At 30.1% G+C, this 20,873-nt stretch overlaps 2 protein-coding genes across 6 annotated transcripts; one reads left to right on the top strand and one right to left on the bottom strand.

The window, feature by feature from the left end:
- Positions 1-7: 7 nt before the first annotated feature.
- On the bottom strand, positions 8-6,796 carry LOC126678989 (polycomb group protein EMBRYONIC FLOWER 2-like). Of its 5 annotated transcripts, none has more exons than XM_050373926.2 (15): positions 6,501-6,796; positions 6,191-6,337; positions 6,018-6,073; positions 5,697-5,761; positions 4,583-4,635; positions 4,224-4,277; positions 4,087-4,146; positions 3,588-3,634; positions 3,373-3,479; positions 2,786-3,062; positions 2,625-2,673; positions 1,542-1,625; positions 1,281-1,360; positions 1,060-1,149; positions 8-397 (listed from the first exon to the last, which is right to left on the bottom strand). In XM_050373926.2, exons 2-15 carry the CDS (start codon positions 6,314-6,316, stop codon positions 259-261), a joined length of 1,287 nt encoding a protein of 428 aa, XP_050229883.1. In that variant the 5' UTR covers positions 6,317-6,337; positions 6,501-6,796; the 3' UTR covers positions 8-258. The 5 variants fall into 5 exon arrangements, with proteins under 5 accessions (XP_050229883.1, XP_050229882.1, XP_050229881.1 ...); XM_050373925.2 differs by having other exon boundaries at positions 3,373-3,485; positions 6,191-6,333; positions 6,501-6,795; XM_050373924.2 differs by having other exon boundaries at positions 3,373-3,485; positions 6,501-6,794.
- A 499-nt stretch (positions 6,797-7,295) lies between these two features.
- On the top strand, positions 7,296-7,911 carry LOC126676486 (60S ribosomal protein L27-like). Its single transcript, XM_050370705.2, has one exon. It carries the CDS (start codon positions 7,372-7,374, stop codon positions 7,777-7,779), a length of 408 nt encoding a protein of 135 aa, XP_050226662.1. The 5' UTR covers positions 7,296-7,371; the 3' UTR covers positions 7,780-7,911.
- Positions 7,912-20,873: the final 12,962 nt, after the last annotated feature.

Raw genomic sequence — 20,873 nt, 5'->3', positions numbered from 1 at the left:
ACTGTAATGGGGAAAATCCTAATTAATGATTTTCTTTTCATAATCAGGAAACTTTTTCTAGAAAAATTGTGTTTTCAACCACTTGGGATGAATGAAATTACAACAGCAGAAATGGAGCTCAAATGCCCTTTCAATGTACAAGCAAACAATGCCAATATACAATGGCTCAATATGATAAGGAGTGAACAAAGAATAGGTTAAGACTAGGGTCTAGGGGTGTGCATTGAATGGTTCCGTCACCGATAACTTGTTACGTCACTAATCGTCTCCTCTTTCAGTTTTCATAGCGCCAGATACCTCATCTCGACATCTTTCAAGAATTATATTACAGTTGTTCATTGTGCTTGCATCAAGAAGACCATGGTTCCACAGCTTTATCATGAATAATCTCCAACACCTGTCCATAGATATTTTGATGAATTAGTAATAGATATAAATTCTAAACTCAATTAGAATCACTTTCTTTGGAATCTATATTTGCAGGAAAACTTGTTCGATCCTATGTTTCGGTGTTTCACTCCCTTTTCAGAAATGATTCTGAAGTTCAGAGACTTTATATTCATAATCTATTGTTGTACAAAATATCATTTCACATTTCTCGTTTCAGATTTTCCGTTTCCTTATTCCCGTGCAACTTAGCTTAGAACAAATAACAAGCTTGTAAAAGCAGAGTCTTTGAATTCGTTTTCCTATTGATGAAAGTATTAAGCAATTAACATGACTCTTACGGAAGCTAATAATTTGCTTCTATAAAGAAACCTAAACGAAATAGATTTTTAGTATTACATTACATTTACTCAAGTCATCATGGAATGAATCACCAGTGATTGCAAATTAGCATGCAACATCAATCAGTAACTTGGTGTAATTATTGTGTAAAAGTGGACGAACTTGTTAATTATGTTGCACGAAAATAGAATGTGGAACCGCTGTTCATTAGCTGACAGAAGTGGTACTTCTATTGCGACCGACTCCACTTGAATTAAATGAAAAACATTTAACAGAAACAAAACGCCGAACAAAAGACAAGGTCACAAGAAGATCATTCAGGAAAATTACCAAAACAAAGCAGGGGATCGAACCAGCTCCTGTCCATGAAATTTTGAGAATGCTTCACACGCCCACGAAACATGACCATCTGCCAGCACTCTGCAGCGTTTAAAAAATAAATCTATCTCAATATCACTTTATAGTCAAAGTGAAAAAAAAAATCAAGAGAAAAAAAATTGTGATAAAGAATAGGAAAAGAAAACAGTTAGCAATTGGCAAGAATGATTTACCTTTGCTTTCTCACAAATGAGTTCCAGAGATGCATAAGCTGCTTCTCGTCTTTGCTAACATCCACAAAATCATCGAGCATCTACAAAACATTAAACTAACAGTTCAGTGCCGAGTTAAATTTCAATAAATCCAACCTGAGTATCCAGAAGCGCAATTTCTTTGTTAACATTCCATAGTGCTATTTTTGAATCATAACGATTCAGGAAAAGAAATTCCATTTCTAAAATCAAGAAAAAAATAATAAGAAATAATAAACATACCCGTCTATCTTCAAAATCTGCAATGTCATCATCAACTTCATCTTCACTGTCTCGATCCTCTAGTACTTCTTCAAGTGCCATAGGCTTTAAGTACAAAGATATATATTGGTAAATGATGAAAAGAAGGAAAAGCACACAGCACAAGTTATGTAATAGCAGTAACTTCTAAAGCCTCTAGAAGGGCTTAAGGATACCAATTAACAAATTGTGAATAGAAAATTTAAGCAACAATGAGAGCTTCACTTGCACCGCAACGTTCAGACGGGAATTCATTTGGTAAGAAGTAAGAACTGATGTTTAGTTTTCTGCTACTATCAATATGCACCAATAGAGAGAAATATCGGCCATGTCTTCTAACAAAATTATCTTGTTTTGGGTAAAGTGCCCTCTACTTAACCGACAACGACCACTTTTATAAAAATTACGAGCCTTGGTACCCAATTCTCAATTGCTCTATTAAACAATATGCATGAGCATTCTTAATTTTGTCCTCAAAAAGAGTTTTCTACAAGTTCCAACCAAATTCACAATTGATTTTACTGGGTTGAAGTCAACACAAACTAACTGTGAAATAAACGGTTATAAGCTTATACCTTCAGAAGCTAAATCTAAAGAGTACTCTAAGATCACATCAAAATAAATGTAAGAACAACCAAAAACACGGGTTGGAAATGTCAACAAACGCATAAAATTCAGGTTGTTGTGCAATGTACCTCACAAATATATATAGACTAATATAGGCCAAGCAATTTAAAAATTGGTTTTAGGAGTCATATTCGCAAACGAAAGATTGAAAATAGCACGCATTACACTTTTTAGAGACCTAAAAGAATAAGACTTAAATAAGACAGGAAGATGATAGAAAAATGTTAGACATACAAAAATGATATCAATCATCAACCACGCAATTTCACAAGTGAACACATAATTATAAGTGAGATTCTCATTTCTCATAAAAACATACATGTTCAAGTTAATCCCACCAAAGACTTAAGATCATGCAGGAAAGAATTGGAAAAGAACAAATTAAAAAAAATAGCTGCAGAAATATATACTCTAATAGGACTAATGTTAATTAATCACCTGAACTCTGTGAGAGTGATAGAACTGCCGTTTTTGTAGGAGTGCACGGCTGAAAAAAAAATTACAAAGAGGAAATCAATTAACATCCCCAAAAACTGACAAACTTATCATTGTAGTTATTTAATTTATGAAAGGCAGAAAAATAACTATGGCTAACATACTTTCTAGGGTCTACCCGGTCCACTGTTAACCTCCTTGCTTTTGCAATATGGACACCAGTAGGGAGTGATGTACCGTTTCCACATTGTGATTTAACAGCACATTCAGAGTCCACAGGAGATTGAATCTTCGCAATTGAAAAACCTAAGATATTAGAACTTGACGCTACACGCTCTATCAACTCTGTTGCGTTAGGATTCTCAGGACTATAGTTTTCTGCTCCATGCATCGAATTATGCATATCTTTTTCACTGGAAGATGACTTGAAACCATTCTCACCTATACAAATTAGAACATCTAAGACATCAATACAGGACACAACATCGAACAGATGACTATCAATGAAATATGAAACGTCTATAATATTAACTAAAATCGTAGTCCTCCATACAGAAAAACACGATTAAACAAGTTAAAATTTACATTTGCATCCGGGAATTTTAGCAATTGAACAATGGAAAGAGGGAAAAGTACTATATTTGTAAAAATGAAATTTAACATTTTTTAGTATTCTAAGTAGTAAGTACTAAATCTAAAAAGTGGTAAAGTAATGATAAGAACAACAATGCTATCTAAGCAGAAATATTACCATCGTCCTTCCTCAAAAATTCCTCATTTATGCTTTCCAACTCCAAGAACTGTACAGAAACTTGTTTCATATTTTGATCATGATTTCTTGATTTGCGTCTTCGAGACCTAGAGCTTTTAAGAAAATTAATTAACAATTTGAGTTCTTACCTTTTACTGACAGAAAGATGAATATTGATCAGAATATAAAGTTAAACATAGAGATTTGAATCCTACCAGAAGAAGAATGATTGCTGCCTTTGCTCTACACCATCTGCAATAGTCTGTATATATTGATCAGATATATATATATCCATAAGAAAAATTTATGCACAATTCTATCAAACTTGGAGGTCCAATTTGTTTTAAAAAAAATGAGACGGAAGGAGAAATAGCCAACCAGAATATTGGACTAATTGAAAACAAAAACATTACGAAGAGTGTAGCGGTTAGTTGAGCTAAATTTTGCTTGTAGAATAGCAGAAATATAGTCGGCGTATCTTAAAAGGATAAATTATAAATCATCTACATTTAACTTGCTTGCAGAAGGTTGGCACTTGGCCATTTTATTTGATTCAAAATTTAATGGGTTCCTCGAGAAGAAAGAAACTATTTGTGAAAATTACAAGTAGAAATTTGTTTACCAACTTTGTAGTTCAATTTCTGTTGCTTTATATCTATCTTTCTGCAATTAAAGCAAAAAACAACACTAGCCAAATATGTCCAGGGTGAATACCTCTGATAACAATCTATCAATTTTCACAGAGACATTCACTGCTTGGTACTCTTCATTTACCTACAAAATACATATTTCTAGATTAATATTTCGAGAAGCATTGAATACACTGAAAGTTGTGAACTATTATTACCAACCCAGAACTCGAAGTTCAATAGATCATGTGAAGAGCATAAATGATACCGTAAACCCTGTAAACAAAAGTGAAAATGCTCATTATGGGTATCTATAAATAATTCGAAGTGTATGTACATATATTATTAAAAACTCATTTAACAGCACCCAAGGGGATGGATAATCAATAATTTCAGCAATAAAAAAGTTTAATTTATATTTATTCACATTGTTGCCAATGAAATTCTAAAAGTTCATAACTGTTGTAAGGATCTCATAACTTTGGGTACTTTATCAACAGCAAATATCTTATATTTCATGATAACGAGTTAGAAATCAGTAACCACAGATATTAAACATTTATCTCAAATAGAGAACCCACCTTAAAACTCAAACACATCATCAAGCAAAATGGACAAGAGAAGTCCTCCGTGACTGCAAATTAAGGAAGTGCAACCAATTGTTAACAACTCCATAAAAGTAAATTTAACAACATATTATAAAAATATTAATTAATTACATACACATGCATAAAATGACAAATTTATTCCACTAATTGTATCAATATGTTGTTCAGCCATATATTAACAGGAATTTGAAAAAGCTGCTACAACTAAAATAGAAATATATTTCTCAAAAAATAAAAGAGAATATCCATTTTAAGTGATGAAAGAAGATTCTGCATAGGCTAAAGATGCCAATAGTTTAAAATAATCCCAAGTCTTGGCTTACCATCAGACAGCATGAACAACTTGGGGTCACAACAGAATCCTCAATTTGTTAATGTGAGGTGCAATGAATGCATATGCCCCACTCCAACAATGCTAACTTGCAAATCCAAGTCCAAGAAAACACTTCAAGGCACAAGCCGATAGATGAGCTTATCAAATATTGGATCCACAAAAGATGAGGCAAGAAACAACTTAATGAATGTGAATTTTTTTAGTTCAGTAGGCTCTTGAGCATGATTGAAACAGAAACATGTTCTTTCAGTTGACAAGCAACAAGACGAAAATAGAGGACATCAAGTGATGATCCAATTTTCATGTACCCAATTTCACAGGAGTACTAAAAACAAAATTTCTCACATATGATAATTATTTTTCCAACAAATATAATAACCACCTGAGGTAAATTGAGTTCATCTAAAGAGTAAAATTGGATGAGCATGCCATCACCTTATGTATTACTCTAGTATTCAAAATGCTAAGCATCAATCTTTTAAGCTAAGACAAAAAAATCATGGTAATAAGCATCAACAGAAGGAATAAACACAGTTTAAAATAGAAACACCAATCAAATTGTGTTGTGCGCATTAGGATTCCATGGATAACAAAGGGTTCTAAACAGATAACGAATACAATGACATAATTCACATGTCAAACAAAAAACTGTCAACAAAAAACTAATAATATAGTAGATAATATAGAGCATTGATCCCCTCCAACCCTATTCTCTAGTTACACAAATAACCCCACCCCACAAAACAACGATACCTTCAGTTTTTTGTAGTTTGTTGTTGTAATCTCTGTAGTTGAAAATCACAACTCCAGCTGCCAACCTATATCAAGGCAACAAGGTCAATGACTAAGCCGTAGAGCAGTAAATAACAAATTGATAAGTGTTTACAATTCATCAACGTCTTTATGAGTCAAAGAAAGCCATTTTAAGAAAAATTGGTGACTCCACTAAGTATCAATCTTAATGCTAATTGCAACCAAAAGTACAGGAAAATAATGACATCTAGCAGTGGAAAATAAAATAAAGTATGACATGAGAATTAATAACATCTTAATGCCAATAGATTAAGCTCTTACCTTCTTTTACGGCTTGCTTTCATTTTGTAACGCAAACATCTTCGAAGAAATGCAGGCTATACCATTAAGAAAAAGAAAGAAGAACTCAACTGCATCAGATATAACAAGTAAAGCTAAACACTGAAAAACAGTAAATTGCAGAAACAAATAAAACAAATAAGAGAGAATTTTACATTGGATTGAGCCCGAGAGTGAAGAATATTATAAAGTTCAACAGGTTTGCAATAAATTAAAAGACTTTCTTCAGCTGCAACTGTTTCATCGGCAGATAAATGCACACAACAATTCTGATGACACATCTCTTCAAAATTCCCACCTTCCTGTTTCATCACAGCCGATCAGCGAACACAATTCAAAAAATCATTTAACTTAATTACAATATCAAAACAGCACAATTACAACTTTTAAAAAGAATAACACATACAGGGAGCAAATATCTAGCTTAGCTTTGCAATAGATTACAAAGGGTAAAAATAGAATTACCAAAGATGAAAACTTTTAGCCGGAAAGTGAGTGAAATTTTGAAGAAATCAAGGATGTAACGACTAGGTTTCAGACTAAAATCTAAATTTAGACACCCTTTGGAGTTGGGAACAGATTTCTCTGACACCCAGAACAGACAGACCAGACCTGTTCCTTTTTTCTTACTTTAATGCTGTGCTAATTGTAAATTGTAATCCACTTTCTTTAACCTTCGGTAGTTCGTTAGTATGGCCGTTACAAATTGCAAACTCTAGGGTGTAACAAGGCGAGCCAACTCGCGAGCTATTAGAGATTTGATTCGAACTCGATTCATATTGAGTTGCGTTCGAGCTACTTGAGTTAATAATTAAGTCAAATTCGAATTTCAAATATTTAACTCAATGAGCTTACGAATCTAATTAAACTTTAACTAATTTATCTTTTTACCCTTAATATTTATATAGATTTGCAATAATTTTTTTCGTTTTTACATTAAATTGAATTTCTAAACAAGGATACAGATAGTCAAGTCAAATCGAGTCTCATTTGAGCCTTATTTATTTTACCAAGTTCGAATTCGAGCTCGTAAAATAAAATTTGATCGAGTCTAAACCGAGTTTTTAGCTTCAGAGTCGAGTCGAGCTCGAACTCGACTACACCCCTGGTCTTCATCTTTGATATGACATAGTGGGCTTTGAATCTGTATGCTGATGGGCCAATAGTTCAATTGGCCCATACAAAACCCACACATTTCACAAAGCAAATTGTTTCTCTGTATTATCTATAAGCCCATTACTTAAGAAAATAAAACCCTAACCCTCCTTTTTATTCAGTCACCTCCCCAAGCCGTCACTCCCGCACTCTCTTTCTCCAGAATCCAAAATAAAAAAAAATGGTGAAATTCTTGAAACCAAACAAGGCGGTAATCCTCCTGCAAGGCCGTTACGCTGGCCGGAAAGCAGTGATCGTCCGATCATTCGATGACGGAACCCGCGACAGACCCTACGGTCACTGTTTGGTTGCCGGAATTTCGAAGTACCCAGCGAAGGTCATCAAGAAAGACTCGGCAAAGAAAACAGCAAAGAAATCAAGAGTGAAAGCTTTTATCAGAACGGTTAATTATAGCCATTTGATGCCGACGAGATACACTCTGGACGTTGATTTGAAAGACGTTGTGAACCCTGATGCTTTGGCTTCTAAGGACAAGAAGGTCACTGCTGCTAAAGAAATCAAGAACAGATTCGAAGAGCGGTTCAAGACTGGTAAAAACAGGTGGTTCTTTTCTAAGCTTAGGTTTTGAAATTTTTTATCGTTTTCTTTTGTTATAATTTAGTTGGTGTAAAATTGCAAATTGAACTTATTTGATTACTTTTTGACTGTTAATTAATGGATTCTGATGATTTTTAGAATTATTAAGGTTTGTGTGTGAAAATTGCTGTGGAATATTTCTTGTCAGACTTTTAATACAGAGTGTTGTGCACAGCTGTGTCTTCAACCATATATGCAACAATTGATGAGCAATTGGTAATGGCGGACTCATTCTGTTTCACATTTTGGTCAAGGAATTTACATTTAGAAAACTCAACTGTTCATTTTCTATTGTTGTCTATGTCTCAAGTCATAGATCACATATTTGTTTGAAATGCATTCTCACTGTAAGTTTTAAGGTTATGTTTGATTCATGGATGTTAACTATGAATCTTCCGAGTGTATTACAAATAAGTGAACTCATCACGGTGTAAATGGTCCGAAAAATTCATGCATATATTGTAAGGAAAAATGGATAATGTTTAGAGCATAGTGTTTGGAAATGTATTAACCTTTCACCTGAGAGCACGGTTTATTCATGGGTCAATCACATATAGTGTATTTCTCCGTTTGAGTGGCTCGATGATCCCTCATTTTGAAGAATGAGTAATGGCGATCGTAGTCTATCAATGGTAACTTTATGGAATTGCTATTTTATATTTTTGTGGAATAACTACTCTTAAAAAGTAAAGAATAGCTACTTCATTCCACATAGAAGAATTATTCTATTCCTTATAACCAAACATGGTCTTAGTCTTTAAGGTGAAAGTTGAAACAAAAAGTCAGGTAGCTTAGATGTCTAAGGTCGCCCATCTCGCTTTAGGATTTGAAAATAGTAGACCATTAACAATGAAATAATCAATGTATATGATAAATAATTCGAAAAAAATAAGTAAAAAATTCTCTATTATAAATGTCCATGTTTTTTTTCAAAGATAGAATTCATTGACGAATATTAAATTATGATAAAGAAGCTCATATAACAAGAGTAATATATGATTTTTCAATTTTTGATATAAAATACTAATAAATAAAACAAAATACTAGCAATAAATAAATTGAAGCAACGACAAATCTAGATATATATTCCGTATATTTTGATCGAGCTAGAAACAAGAGTTCCGTTGGAGTATGTGCTAGAATTTGCCCTTTTTTTCTATAGACAGGCCACACACATGACCCGCTTGATCCGTTGGAACTTAGTATTTCCAATCATCATTAGGATTTTTGGAATCTAGAGACAAATCTTAGATTTACAAGAAATTGATTCTAAAACCCGAACAATCCCTAAAGATTATTGATCAATTCCACAAAATAAACATATAACCATAAAAAATTCTTTCAAGAAAAGATAAAATCCATAACGGACATACAGATTTTATATCAAAGAGATTTTATTGAAAATGAGGGATAATAAAGGATTCTAGCAAGATTTTTTTTAATTCGTATTCCTAGTTTTTGACATAAGAAAACGAATGAAAAAAATCAAAAACTATAGATTATTTATTATTCATGGGTGGAGAGGAGGTGATTTCCGATTAAAATAAAAAAATCACCTTCTCCCAAGATGAAGATGAGAAGAGTTTTTTTAGAGAGAAGAGAGAGCAAATTTTTTTTACAAATGTCCATTGACTTGTTATAAATATGACATATCATATATATAATGTCAGTCTATTATATGGGCCACAAACTCCTAAAAACACGTAGGTCCTTTCAATAATAAATAATTATTTAACACAATGATCGTACAATATAAGAATGATATTACAAATTAACTGTAATTTTTTAATTTTTTAATTTTTGTGAATTTGTAATTTTTTTCCACCTATATGAGACATAAATTACTTTACGACGACTAATAAAGTCATCATAACATTTCTTTTTTTTTCAACGACCTATAATTTGTGTCATTTTTTAATATAACTATTTCACAACAACAAATAATGTGGTTGAAGAAGAAAAAAGTTAAGAATTCCATTTTGTAAATATTAAAATTAACATAGTGTAATTTTATTGTAAAAGAAAATAATCTTTCATTGTAAAAATATTTTTTTACTCACTTTGACGTATTCATTATAAAGTAAAAAAAATGAATAATTTATGTTACATACTAAACAATAGCTAATATTGTAATATTTCCTACAATAATTTCTTATGGTTATTAATATTTGTAATTACTAATTTTAATGTTTTTCTATAGAACGATAAGCAACAATGAACTAGTAATAGAATCATTATAAAAAATCACATTTTGGCAACACATACAACCATTTTAATCATTTTTAAAAAGATTAACTAGTAAATTTTAAATTTTGATAATGACATTTGATGTTATTAAAGATTATTTTTCTCCTAGTGAAATGACATGATAAAATAGCAATATTTATGTTCTTTGGATGTTAATCCTAACTGAATATGATGGGCATGCTTCATGAATATAAATTATTCCTCAATGAAAAACAAGTCTGAATAATCAGATTTATCTATAAAGATGGTGACTTTAGATGATGATGATCTAAGAAATTCTCTAAAGATTAAAATATATGTGTACTTATACTCGTACGTTCAATACTTTCTATGTACATTAAAATTTGCATTCATTTATCTTGCATATGACTCATGAGGCATGCTATAATATTCCATAAATCAATCTAATACCTAATTTCGTGGAATAAACAAGTTCACACCATGCAGCTAGCTAGCTCTTTGTTGAATCTTCATGTGTAATTGACTTGTTGCTGACGGAAAGTACACCAGTTTAGCAACCTAATTAATGCACCAAAATAGAATAATACTACCCATGGAGGGCACATTTTATGTTTTTTACCGGGCACCGCTAGACGTCGGAGGCACTACTCCGATTAATATGAACTGAACTGAATAGATATATTGAGACGATATAACTCTCAAAAAAATTAAATTACTCCTTCAAATGTGAAAATTTTAAGAGAAGAATTAATGTCCGTTGCATATATGTGTGTGCGCGCGCGCGCGCGCAACGGATAGTAATTTTACTTTATCTTAATTAAATTTAAGTATTTGATTTATAATTTGAGGTTACTAAAAGTTAAATTTTCAATTGTAAAATTCATGTTATTATATTAAATATTATTTAGTTTAAGAGATGAAATTATTAGGTGAGATTATAATAATAATTATTATTTTATATTAATGAAATTCAAATTTGATAAGTGAGGTTAGGATGAAGTGGGAAATACTCTAATTTAATAGAGGTTTTGAGTTTGAGTTCTGAATATGGAATAATTTTTAAAAAGAAAATCTAACAAAAAATTTATCGTTAAACATATTTTATCAATTTTGGTCCGAATTAGTCGAAAGGTTAAAAAATCAAATTTTGCTAAAAGGAAAAAAATCATAAAATATAGAATAATAGTGACTTTTTCTTATAATTAAATTCCTTACACATTTGGCAAATATATACTATAATTCTATTTTTGTCTACTGCCCAAGAAGACAAAGCGGATTCTTAGGAATTTCAAACTCTCCAATTTTTTTCTGAGCTATACGGTCGGTGGTGTGACTCTTTTAATCAAGAGCTACTAACACGAGTACAAAAATTTCAATATTTTGGCCCCCATATTTAGACCCAATTTTGATATTTTTCTCTCTTTTCAGTATAAATTATTATACATTTCTTCAGATAAATAAAAAAAATACTGTTTTTTAAGTCAAACACACGTAGTATACGCATATATAGTTTGTGTCACAATTCTTGTGCTTCCATTATAAAGTAAACGATTTAAACATATTTTAACATAACATATATGATCACATGTGTATCATATTATATATTATACACATAGCAACTGAAATTAACTCTTAATAAGACTGATGATTAATAATTAATGTGGCATTGCGTGTTATAGTTCAAATCTCAGTGATATTTGTTTTTTTATATAGAGAATTCAAATCAAATAAACACGTTCTACATGGATTATAATATTTTTAAATAATATTATAAAGTAGTTGAAAGATGCGACAATTCGGATCAATAGATCTATAGTTCATCATAATTTAGGTGACACACTTTGTAGCAAACTATAATTAATTTCGAATAGGAAACCCTACCATCTAACTTTCTGTGCTATTATCACTGGGGCGAGGACAGGGACATGTTAATTATTCAACTGATTATTTTTTTTCACAAATAGAATCCATTGATAGAGATTAATACAGAAGGAAAGTCCTATAATATAGTTAATATATGATCGATTATTGAACTAAAAAAAACACTAACAAATAATTTAAGATACAAATAATAAAAAAATCAAAGAAATAAATCTAAACATAGATTCGATACAGATTGACTGAACAAGAAGCAAAAATTCTGTTGGAACAGGTACTTCGATTTTGCCTTCATCTCTGATTAACCGGCCACAAGCTCGATCCGCTTAATCCGGTGAAATAGCATTTTCAATCATCTTTGCTCAGAAGTTAGATAGAAAAACCCTTCAAAATCTTAGATCTACATGAAATGAAACTGACTATGAAACTTGAACGATCATTGGAAATTCTCGAGATCTAAAAAACAAACCACATAAATCATCAAACCATGAAAATTTCGTTTAAGAAAACGCTAAAATTCATACCGGAAAAATTACATAATGGAGATGTTTTATTGAAATAAAGACTAAAGTTATAAAATATTAAGGAACAAAGGGTTAGCATACCCCCTTAACTTGTAACACGGGGTCATTTTAACTTAATTTGTACTTCCTTGAACAACTAACCCCAAAACTCTTCATTTTTGGGTTAGATTATGCCATAATTTATATTTTTATTGCAAAAAATAGGTCTATGATAATTGTATCGCAGCAATTAGTAAACTCTCTAATTTTATATTTGGGTTAATGTCAAAAAAATCACGAACTTTACATGTTTTCTCGTTTTAATCACGCAGTTTAAATTTTCTCATTTTCATGCACGAACTAACACTTTTTCTCAAACTCATGCACGGTGTTGAAGTTGCACTCATTTATTGGTGTAAAATGACCTCCACCTCAGTGAATTACACCAATGGAGTCGTGACATCTCAGCACCGTGCATGAATTTGAGAAAAAGTGGTAGTTCGTGCATGAAAATGAGAAAATTTAAACTGCGTGATTAAAATGAAAAAATATGTAAAGTTAGTAAATTTTCATGACATTAATTTATTTTTTCGCATACCTCACCTCCGATTTGTATTTCAGATTTGATTTTAAATTTGACTTTTTTTATTTTTACACTTTTTTAAGAATTTTTTTTTGTATCTTAATTAAAACGAATCAAACAATACTCTTTAGTTAAATTTTATTTTATTTTCTTTTGAATTGATTAAATATTTCTACAATCAAATCGAATCAAACGGATTGATGTACATATTTATCATAAACTCTCCCTTAAAAAGCCTCTGGACGGGAGAGGGGGGGCTGCCGTCCACCCAGCATCCCTCCCTCTCCTAATGGAAATGATATTCCTCCCTCACTCTCCTTTCTCAACTTTATGATTGTAAAAAGTGACAATGACATTGTTGACACATGAATGAAAGAAAATATAAAATTGAGTAATGAAATTGTATAGTGTAACATTAAAATCACGTTTCACGCTGATACACGTTTTATTCTTCCAAAACTATAGAATATGGAATATTGTGGCATATATTTGCCATGTTGTGCTTTTCAGTATGTACAGCTAGTGGAATATAAAGTGGACTGAAAAGGCATAACCTTCACTCACTTAATTTTATCTTCTTTTTTGTTATCAATATCATGTCTCATCTTAGTGGAGAGGCATTAAAAAGTAGGTCAAATGTTGTAAAAAGACCAAATCTTTCATAAAAGTTTCACAAAAGTCCTGACTTTCAATTTTGTCGATTTTGGCCCAAAAAAAATATTTAGTTTCAATTGTGACCAATTCTCAATTTGATTTCAATTTGCCTATGTGGAGCCTATGTGACGCCTATGTGGCATGCCAAATATTGAAAGGTCAGGATTTTTGTGAAACCAAATAATCAATTTTTGGCCAAAATCGACAAAATTGAAAGGTCGGAACTTTTGTGAAATTTTTGTGAAAGGTTTGGCCTTTTCACAACATTTGGCCTAAAAAGTATGAGAAAGATTCCCAATATTGTTTGTTCTCATAGTATATTTTTGAAAAACAAGATGTTGGAACCGTTCTCAGCACAAGCTAACATTAATTAGATTAATTTTTTGGATTAAATTTGAATATTTACTATGTTTACTATATATATAATTATTTTCTACTTCCTTCCATTCATAATATTTATCGCATTTATCAATTTAACATAAATTAAGAAAGTAATAAATATGTCTGGATTTATATATATTTTTACTAAATTGTCCATATTAATTACCACTAGTTTTATGTTTGATTATTCCTTTTAGACTTACTAAATTATTTATTGCTGGGGATAAATTTGAAAAAATAGTAATTAATGTTTTAAAACTCTAATATAAAAAATATTATAAACTAAATAAAATTTTCATGCGAAAAATATTATACATCGTATTATTTAAATGGGAAGCTTCCAATAGTGGACTACATTACTATTGGAATGACCATGTGTAGTATATTTAATTTTTATGGATGTGTAGTATACTTAAATCTTTATGGATAGCTTTGTATATAATCCAATAGACGAATGGATTAAACATAATATGCCTATTGTTATGTTAAATCAACCCAAAAACGCATGTGAATTGATAAGGCGTTCTCTTAATTTAAATAGGATTGTGAATTCAAATCGAATTTATGTATGCAGTTATTTGAATTTGAGGTTAGAGTTTGTCTCCCACAAAAAACCTACACTACTTGAATGGGAATTAGTCTGAATATAGAAGGTTCAAAAGTAACGTCTCATAGTTGAAACTCGTTTAGAAAATTTCATGGACCTAGTACTGAAAAAAACCGCACAATGCTAAAATTTAACATTCAATATAAAATCTACAGTGTTATTGCGATGCTATATGCTACGCTAGATTTTGTATATGCCACATTTAATATCAATTTTGACCGCAAATTAGCGTATACCAAATTCGTATACGCATTTAAATTAATTATAAAAGTGTCATTAGTAACAATCTTATTTAGTATTTTTGAACCAAAAGAGTTTAGTTTAAATTAACAAATTTTATTAACTTTTATTTATAAAAAAATTATAACTATTAAATATAAATCAAATTATAAAAAAATAAATAGTATTGAAATTTATAAAAAAAAGTTGTAATCATTAAAAACTAAATTATTACTATAAAAATAATAATTCAAATAAATAGTTAATATCATATTAAATAAATAGTATTAATGTAATATTAATTTAATAATGTATTTTCATATTTTATTAAATTATGTTTAGATTTAAAAATTGTTTTTTTATCGAAATAGTTAATAAAAATACATAATTAATATTAATGAGAATAAAAAAATTATTAATAAATAATTTTTTGTCTCTTGCATATAAAGTAAACATCAGTTATAATATTAGAATTTGTCAATTAATATGATACTTTGCATTGGAGTCAAATTTAAAATTTGTGCTATTTGTACTAAAAAAATAAAAAAAAATAACACATGTAATTAAAATGCTCTTAACATTAGCTGTTAAAATTTCAATAATTAGAATTTTTTTATTTAAATTTTATGATCCATACATTTATTTAGTTTGTTTTGATTGGAATGGTTGTAAAAAAAAACTATATCATCTACTCCCTCCGTCCCAAAACAATAGTTTTTTTTGTCGAACCAAAACAATAGTTCACTTTCCTCTTTTCACACAGTTTAAGAAATACAATTAATGCTCTAATTTTTCACAAATTTATCTTCATTTTTCCTATTAATACCCTTATTAAATGTTATGACTATAGACAAATAGCAATAAATGATACACTTTAAATAAAAAAAAATGGAAAATAAACACTATAAATTGTGAGTTACAGGGAAAGTGAACTATTGTTTTGGGACAAAAAAATAAGAAAAGTGGACTATTGCTTTAAGATTAAGACGGATGGAGTATTAAATTTTTATTTTATGTATAATAATTTCACTTTTTATTATAGTCTGTTTTTATTAAAAAGAAACTAAAAGATTCAATAAGTCACAATCAAAATAGATTGGCCACTAAGAATGACAAAATATCACTAATAGGCAGACTGAGATTAGTATATTATTACTAATTGACGACGGCCCCATTTTCAAGCTTTTGCGGCGTTCATGCAAAGAAGAAAAATAGTAGACAAAACTATGATATTAAATGATACTACTAGAATAAAGGATCAATTCACCCCCTCAATTTGGCACGAAATATCAAATGAGTCATTTTGGACGTTTTTGGGTCAAACAGACCCGCAACTTGCGTTTTTCGCTCAAATCAGCCCCTCTGACACAAAAACACCCTAAAAAGAGAGTGAGATTGCTAATTAAGCTAATTAATTCTAATTAATCACAATTATAACCTTAATTAAACACAATTAAATTCCTAATTAAACCTAATTAGTCTAATTATTTTATTTAACCACCTAAATCTAAACCACCGGAAAAAACCGCCGGAAACCACCCGACCCACTCCGTCACAGCCCGTCCCCCTCCGTCGCAAACCAACCCCTTCCATCAAAAACCGCTCCTCGGGCGAGGAGTCGCTGCTCCTCGCCTGAGAAGCAACAGATCTGCTCCTCCGGAGCAGATCTGCTGCTCTAAAACGAGGAGCAGCAGCTCCTCGTTGGAGGATGCTGCTCCTCGTTTTTGAGGAGCTCTGCTCCTCGCCTGAGACGAACGCTCGTCTCAGGCGAGGAGCAGCGAGGAGCTCTGCTCCTCGCATAAACGCAGATCTTCTCTTACGAGCAGATCTGATGCTCCTCAGGCGAGGAGCAACAGCTCCTCGCCTGAGGAGATGGTCGGGACTGAGTTGGTGGGGGACGGAGGTAGTGGGGCACGGAGGCGACGGCGGCGGATAGTGGTGGTCGGAATAAAAAGAAAGAAGAAGAAGGAAAGAAGAAGAAGAAAGGGGAGAGAAGAAGAAGAAGAAGGGAAAAAATACAAAAAAAATCTTTATTTTTGATTAAGAAATAAATTAGTTATTGAACTTTTAAATATTAAAAGTTGTAATTGAAAATTAAAATTATTAAGTATTAATTTAAGAGATAAATAAAATATTGAGGATTTTTTTAAACTTTTTCCATTTTTTTCGGAGAGTGTAACACACTTGCTTAGCTGAGAGTGGGGGAGGGGTTTTTTGACCGAAAAACGCAAGTTGCGGGTTTGTTTGATCCAAAAACGTCCAAAATGACTTTTTTGATATTTCGTGCCAAATTGAGGGGGTGAATTGATCCTTTATTCGATACTACTATCTAGCAGAAAATTCCCACATAGATATTTTCATCGCATCAATTAATTATATTATAATATATATATATATATAAAAAAATAAATAAATAATTTAATTATTAATATTATTTTTGTAAATATTATTGACAAAACCTATGTATTTATTGTCGCTCACATATTTTAATATACCATTATTCATCGCTCGTATTTTGCTTTTTCAAAAATAAAATAAAATGATGTGTGTGTCTATATATATATATATTAATAGTTTTAGATTTTTTTATTATTTATACTTAAGTGTTTAAATTATTATAGTATATATAACATATTATTGATTGTAATTTAAAATTATTTATAATTTGAATTGGTACTTTTATAATTATTTTAATTTTTTAATAATTTATCATAAATGTAATATTTAACTTTCATTAATATCTCATTAATAACTGATGATAACAATACTTAAAATTATAATCTTATTATTATATGAAGATATAAACTATTAAAAATCTTATTAAGTATCTTCTCAAAAAAAAATCTTATTAAGTAAATTTTAATTGAGATTATTACTGTAATTTTATATGTCCTCCTCCTTTTACTTTTAAATCTATAATAATAATAAAATTATTATTATTATGCATTAAAGAATACAAATGGTTTGATGATCAAGTTTAAAACACATTTATCTCATGTCACTTGTAAAGCATAGTCTGATTAACTAATAACACTTTGGAAGATAATCTTCCACTAATAATATATATTAAAAATATTTCTTAAAGTGGATTTTTTCGACATGTATAAGATAACCCATGAATTAGGCTAGATTAGTTGAAAAATGATCAAGCAAATAATAATTAATTCAATATGCATTTGAATAGGAAGGCCTCTTTTAAACTGCTTAAGGAATGATAAATTGAACAAAGAATTGTCTCATAAAACACAGAGAATGAAAGAAGAACATGCATCGAATTTTAATGCAAGTTGTAGTGATATATTTATTATCTCTAATATCCCCGCTGGCGTGAATATCTATCGACAATTGAAGCGTGAATAAATATATATTCATTTTATTTTATATTTATTAATTAAATAAAATTGTCAAGAATCAAACTCTTAACCTTCGTTTACATAATTGACGCATTGCGCTTAATTGACGAAGCATTTATTAATTTAATTTTTATTTTCGTAAATATACTGTGAATCAGATAAGGCGTGTTAGCGTATCAGTCTGTTTCATGTCAGGTCATCGGGTTTAATTTTCAAATTTCTCGATTTTCTTATAAATATAACTGTTTCGGATCCCATTTAATGAGATTAGACATATTCAAAAAAAAACTTCGTTCACATATGCTCCACAAACATATTAGAGATAATGAAAAATAATTATTAAAATTTCACTTAACATATTATACTTTTTGAGTGAGTTGTTTAATTTAGATGATAGTAGAACGTCACATGATTTAGCCGTCGGACCGATCTTGAACTCGTATTTGAAAATGCAGAATTGAACTATCAAAATGGTTTAAATTCATTCGTCATCTTGAAAGAGACAGACCAAAAAGTTTTAAGGATGAAAGAATTGTCCACATTCATTAAGCAATTGGCAATCGATTTAGGCTCAATTGCACTTAAGGAAGATTATCGGAAAATCCCACTTGAATATTACGAACAATGCAAGTAATTTATGAATAGAAGCTAATAATACTTTGCACAAATTTATTGGTTTTTGCATATGAGTTCTAATTTCACTTTCTGTCATGGTCTGAATCTATGTAAAAGAAATTACAGTATTTAACATATGTAATAGCAAAAAAAAAATCAAATTATATTACCGGTATAGCATATATACTCATGTAATCAGGAGTGTGCATTCGGTTTTTCAATTTGTTACGGTAATGAACCGATCGGTTTTTTTAGAATTTGAAAACCACACCGAACTTTGATAAATTAATTGGTTTGGTTCGGTTTGGTTTTGTCAAAATAGGAAAATAATACTTCTTTTTAAATTTTTACTAAAAATCAAAATAAAAAAAATAAAAAATGTTAAATTTAAAAATCCAATTAAAGTCAAATTGCAATGTCATATACACAATAGCATTAAAAAATGAAAAAAAAATAGTAATTCTTTTGAGAAAATTAATAAATGATTGAATATCAGTTTTTCAGTTTTTTAAAACTTAAAACCGAACCGAAATATATAAAAATATCATAAAATTTAAACTGAACCGGCCATTTTCAGTTCTGTTCGGTTTGGTTCGATTTCTGCAAACCCCTACATGTACAGTATGGATCATTGAAAAATAATTAAGATGACTCGCTTTTATGAAAATTTTGAATACAAAAGTATTGACTATTTTAAATTTTGTGCTTTCTAAATGATGGTTATCTATAATTTGTTTTTAAAAAGTAAATCGGTACGGTCCAATATGAATGTGAATATTAATATTAATACTCTTTTTTACCTCTTTCAAAAGCAAAGCAATATAGCTGAAAATGTATATAAATATAAACGGGAAATTTCTGAGATATTCACATTAATTGTTTGGCAAGATATCTATGAGGAATATATCAAAGAACAACACCAAATTCTCAGAATTGAAAGTCAAATTCCCTAATGCAAAATCTATTACGCAAAAAAGAGTTAACCTTTTGAATGGAATTGTTTCAGAAAGCTGGCTAAAACGATCGTTTGCATGAAGACCATAAAAGGGAACATTGATTTTCTGTTTATTAGATATTAATAAATTTAAAGAAAATATTAAAATTGTTTGACTCCATATAGTTTTCTTGTTGGTTGAAAAATATAAGTTCAATGTTCAACATCTTTTTATGCAATTTGTCTTACCATGCAGCCTTTTACCATATCTAACGCTAAACCTAACAATATAGATTCCATTTAAGGACCGGTCTTTTTCAAATAAATGGGAAGTTATTGATACAACACTCATGAGTATGATGTTTATACACACACATGTATATATAATCATCTAAATAAATATTAAAATTTAAATACATAAGTGGTTAGCCAGAATAACACAATAAGATTCGTCTTATGATAAAATAAACTTCTCCGAAATTTAACGACCGCTAATAACCACAAAAAAAATTGATTGTTGGTGACAGCAAAAAAGACAGAAAACGCTCTAGACGGCTATAATTTCATTTAGTTCAAATCGAATTGAATAAAACTGAAATTTCCTTTTTGTATAAAAAAGCGAACAAAATAAAATTTGAACCAATTGATTTCGTTCAATTTTATTTAAAATATAATTAATTTTTTATGTTGAAAACTGAACCGGTCGAAAATTGATATTTTTGAAATATTAAATTGAATTGAATTTGTTGATTTTGTTTGATTATTTATAGGTTTATTTGATATTAAAAGAAAATTATTTTTTAGTTAAAATTAGTTGAACTGATACCTAAATCAGTAAGGCATCGGTTCTTGATTCACCCGGTTTGATTGATTCAAACGCTAGATCAACCAATTAAGTAAATTACACCTAAAAATAAACTTTAGAAATGAGTTAAAATATAATGTATTGAATTACTGGTTAACCTTCGGTTCAACCATGTCAATCACTGATTTGAATGCCAATTCAATCTAAATCAACCAATTCAAACCTATATCCAACTCAGTTCTGCCGATTGTCAGTTTTAGGATCAATCAAACAAAATAGCTAGCCAGTTTTCAGTTCACCCGACCACTCTGATCCAATTTTTTAATCTCTGATTAAAATTTATAAT

This window comes from Mercurialis annua, linkage group LG4, assembly GCF_937616625.2.
Source record: "Mercurialis annua linkage group LG4, ddMerAnnu1.2, whole genome shotgun sequence".
Taxonomy (NCBI): Eukaryota; Viridiplantae; Streptophyta; class Magnoliopsida; order Malpighiales; family Euphorbiaceae; genus Mercurialis; species Mercurialis annua.
Note: the sequence above shows the minus strand (reverse complement) of the source record. Positions and strands in the feature narration are given on the sequence as shown.

Coding starts and splice junctions, on each gene's coding strand:
- LOC126678989 (XM_050373925.2), bottom strand. CDS start 6,316: ATGTGTCATCAGAATTGTTGTGTGCATTTATCTGCCGATGAAACAGTT. Junction 6,074..6,190: donor ACTCTCGGGCTCAATCCAAT/GTAAAATTCTCT, acceptor TTAATGGTATAG/CCTGCATTTCTTCGAAGATG. Junction 398..1,059: donor CGATCCCCTGCTTTGTTTTG/GTAATTTTCCTG, acceptor ATCTATGGACAG/GTGTTGGAGATTATTCATGA.
- LOC126676486 (XM_050370705.2), top strand. CDS start 7,372: ATGGTGAAATTCTTGAAACCAAACAAGGCGGTAATCCTCCTGCAAGGC.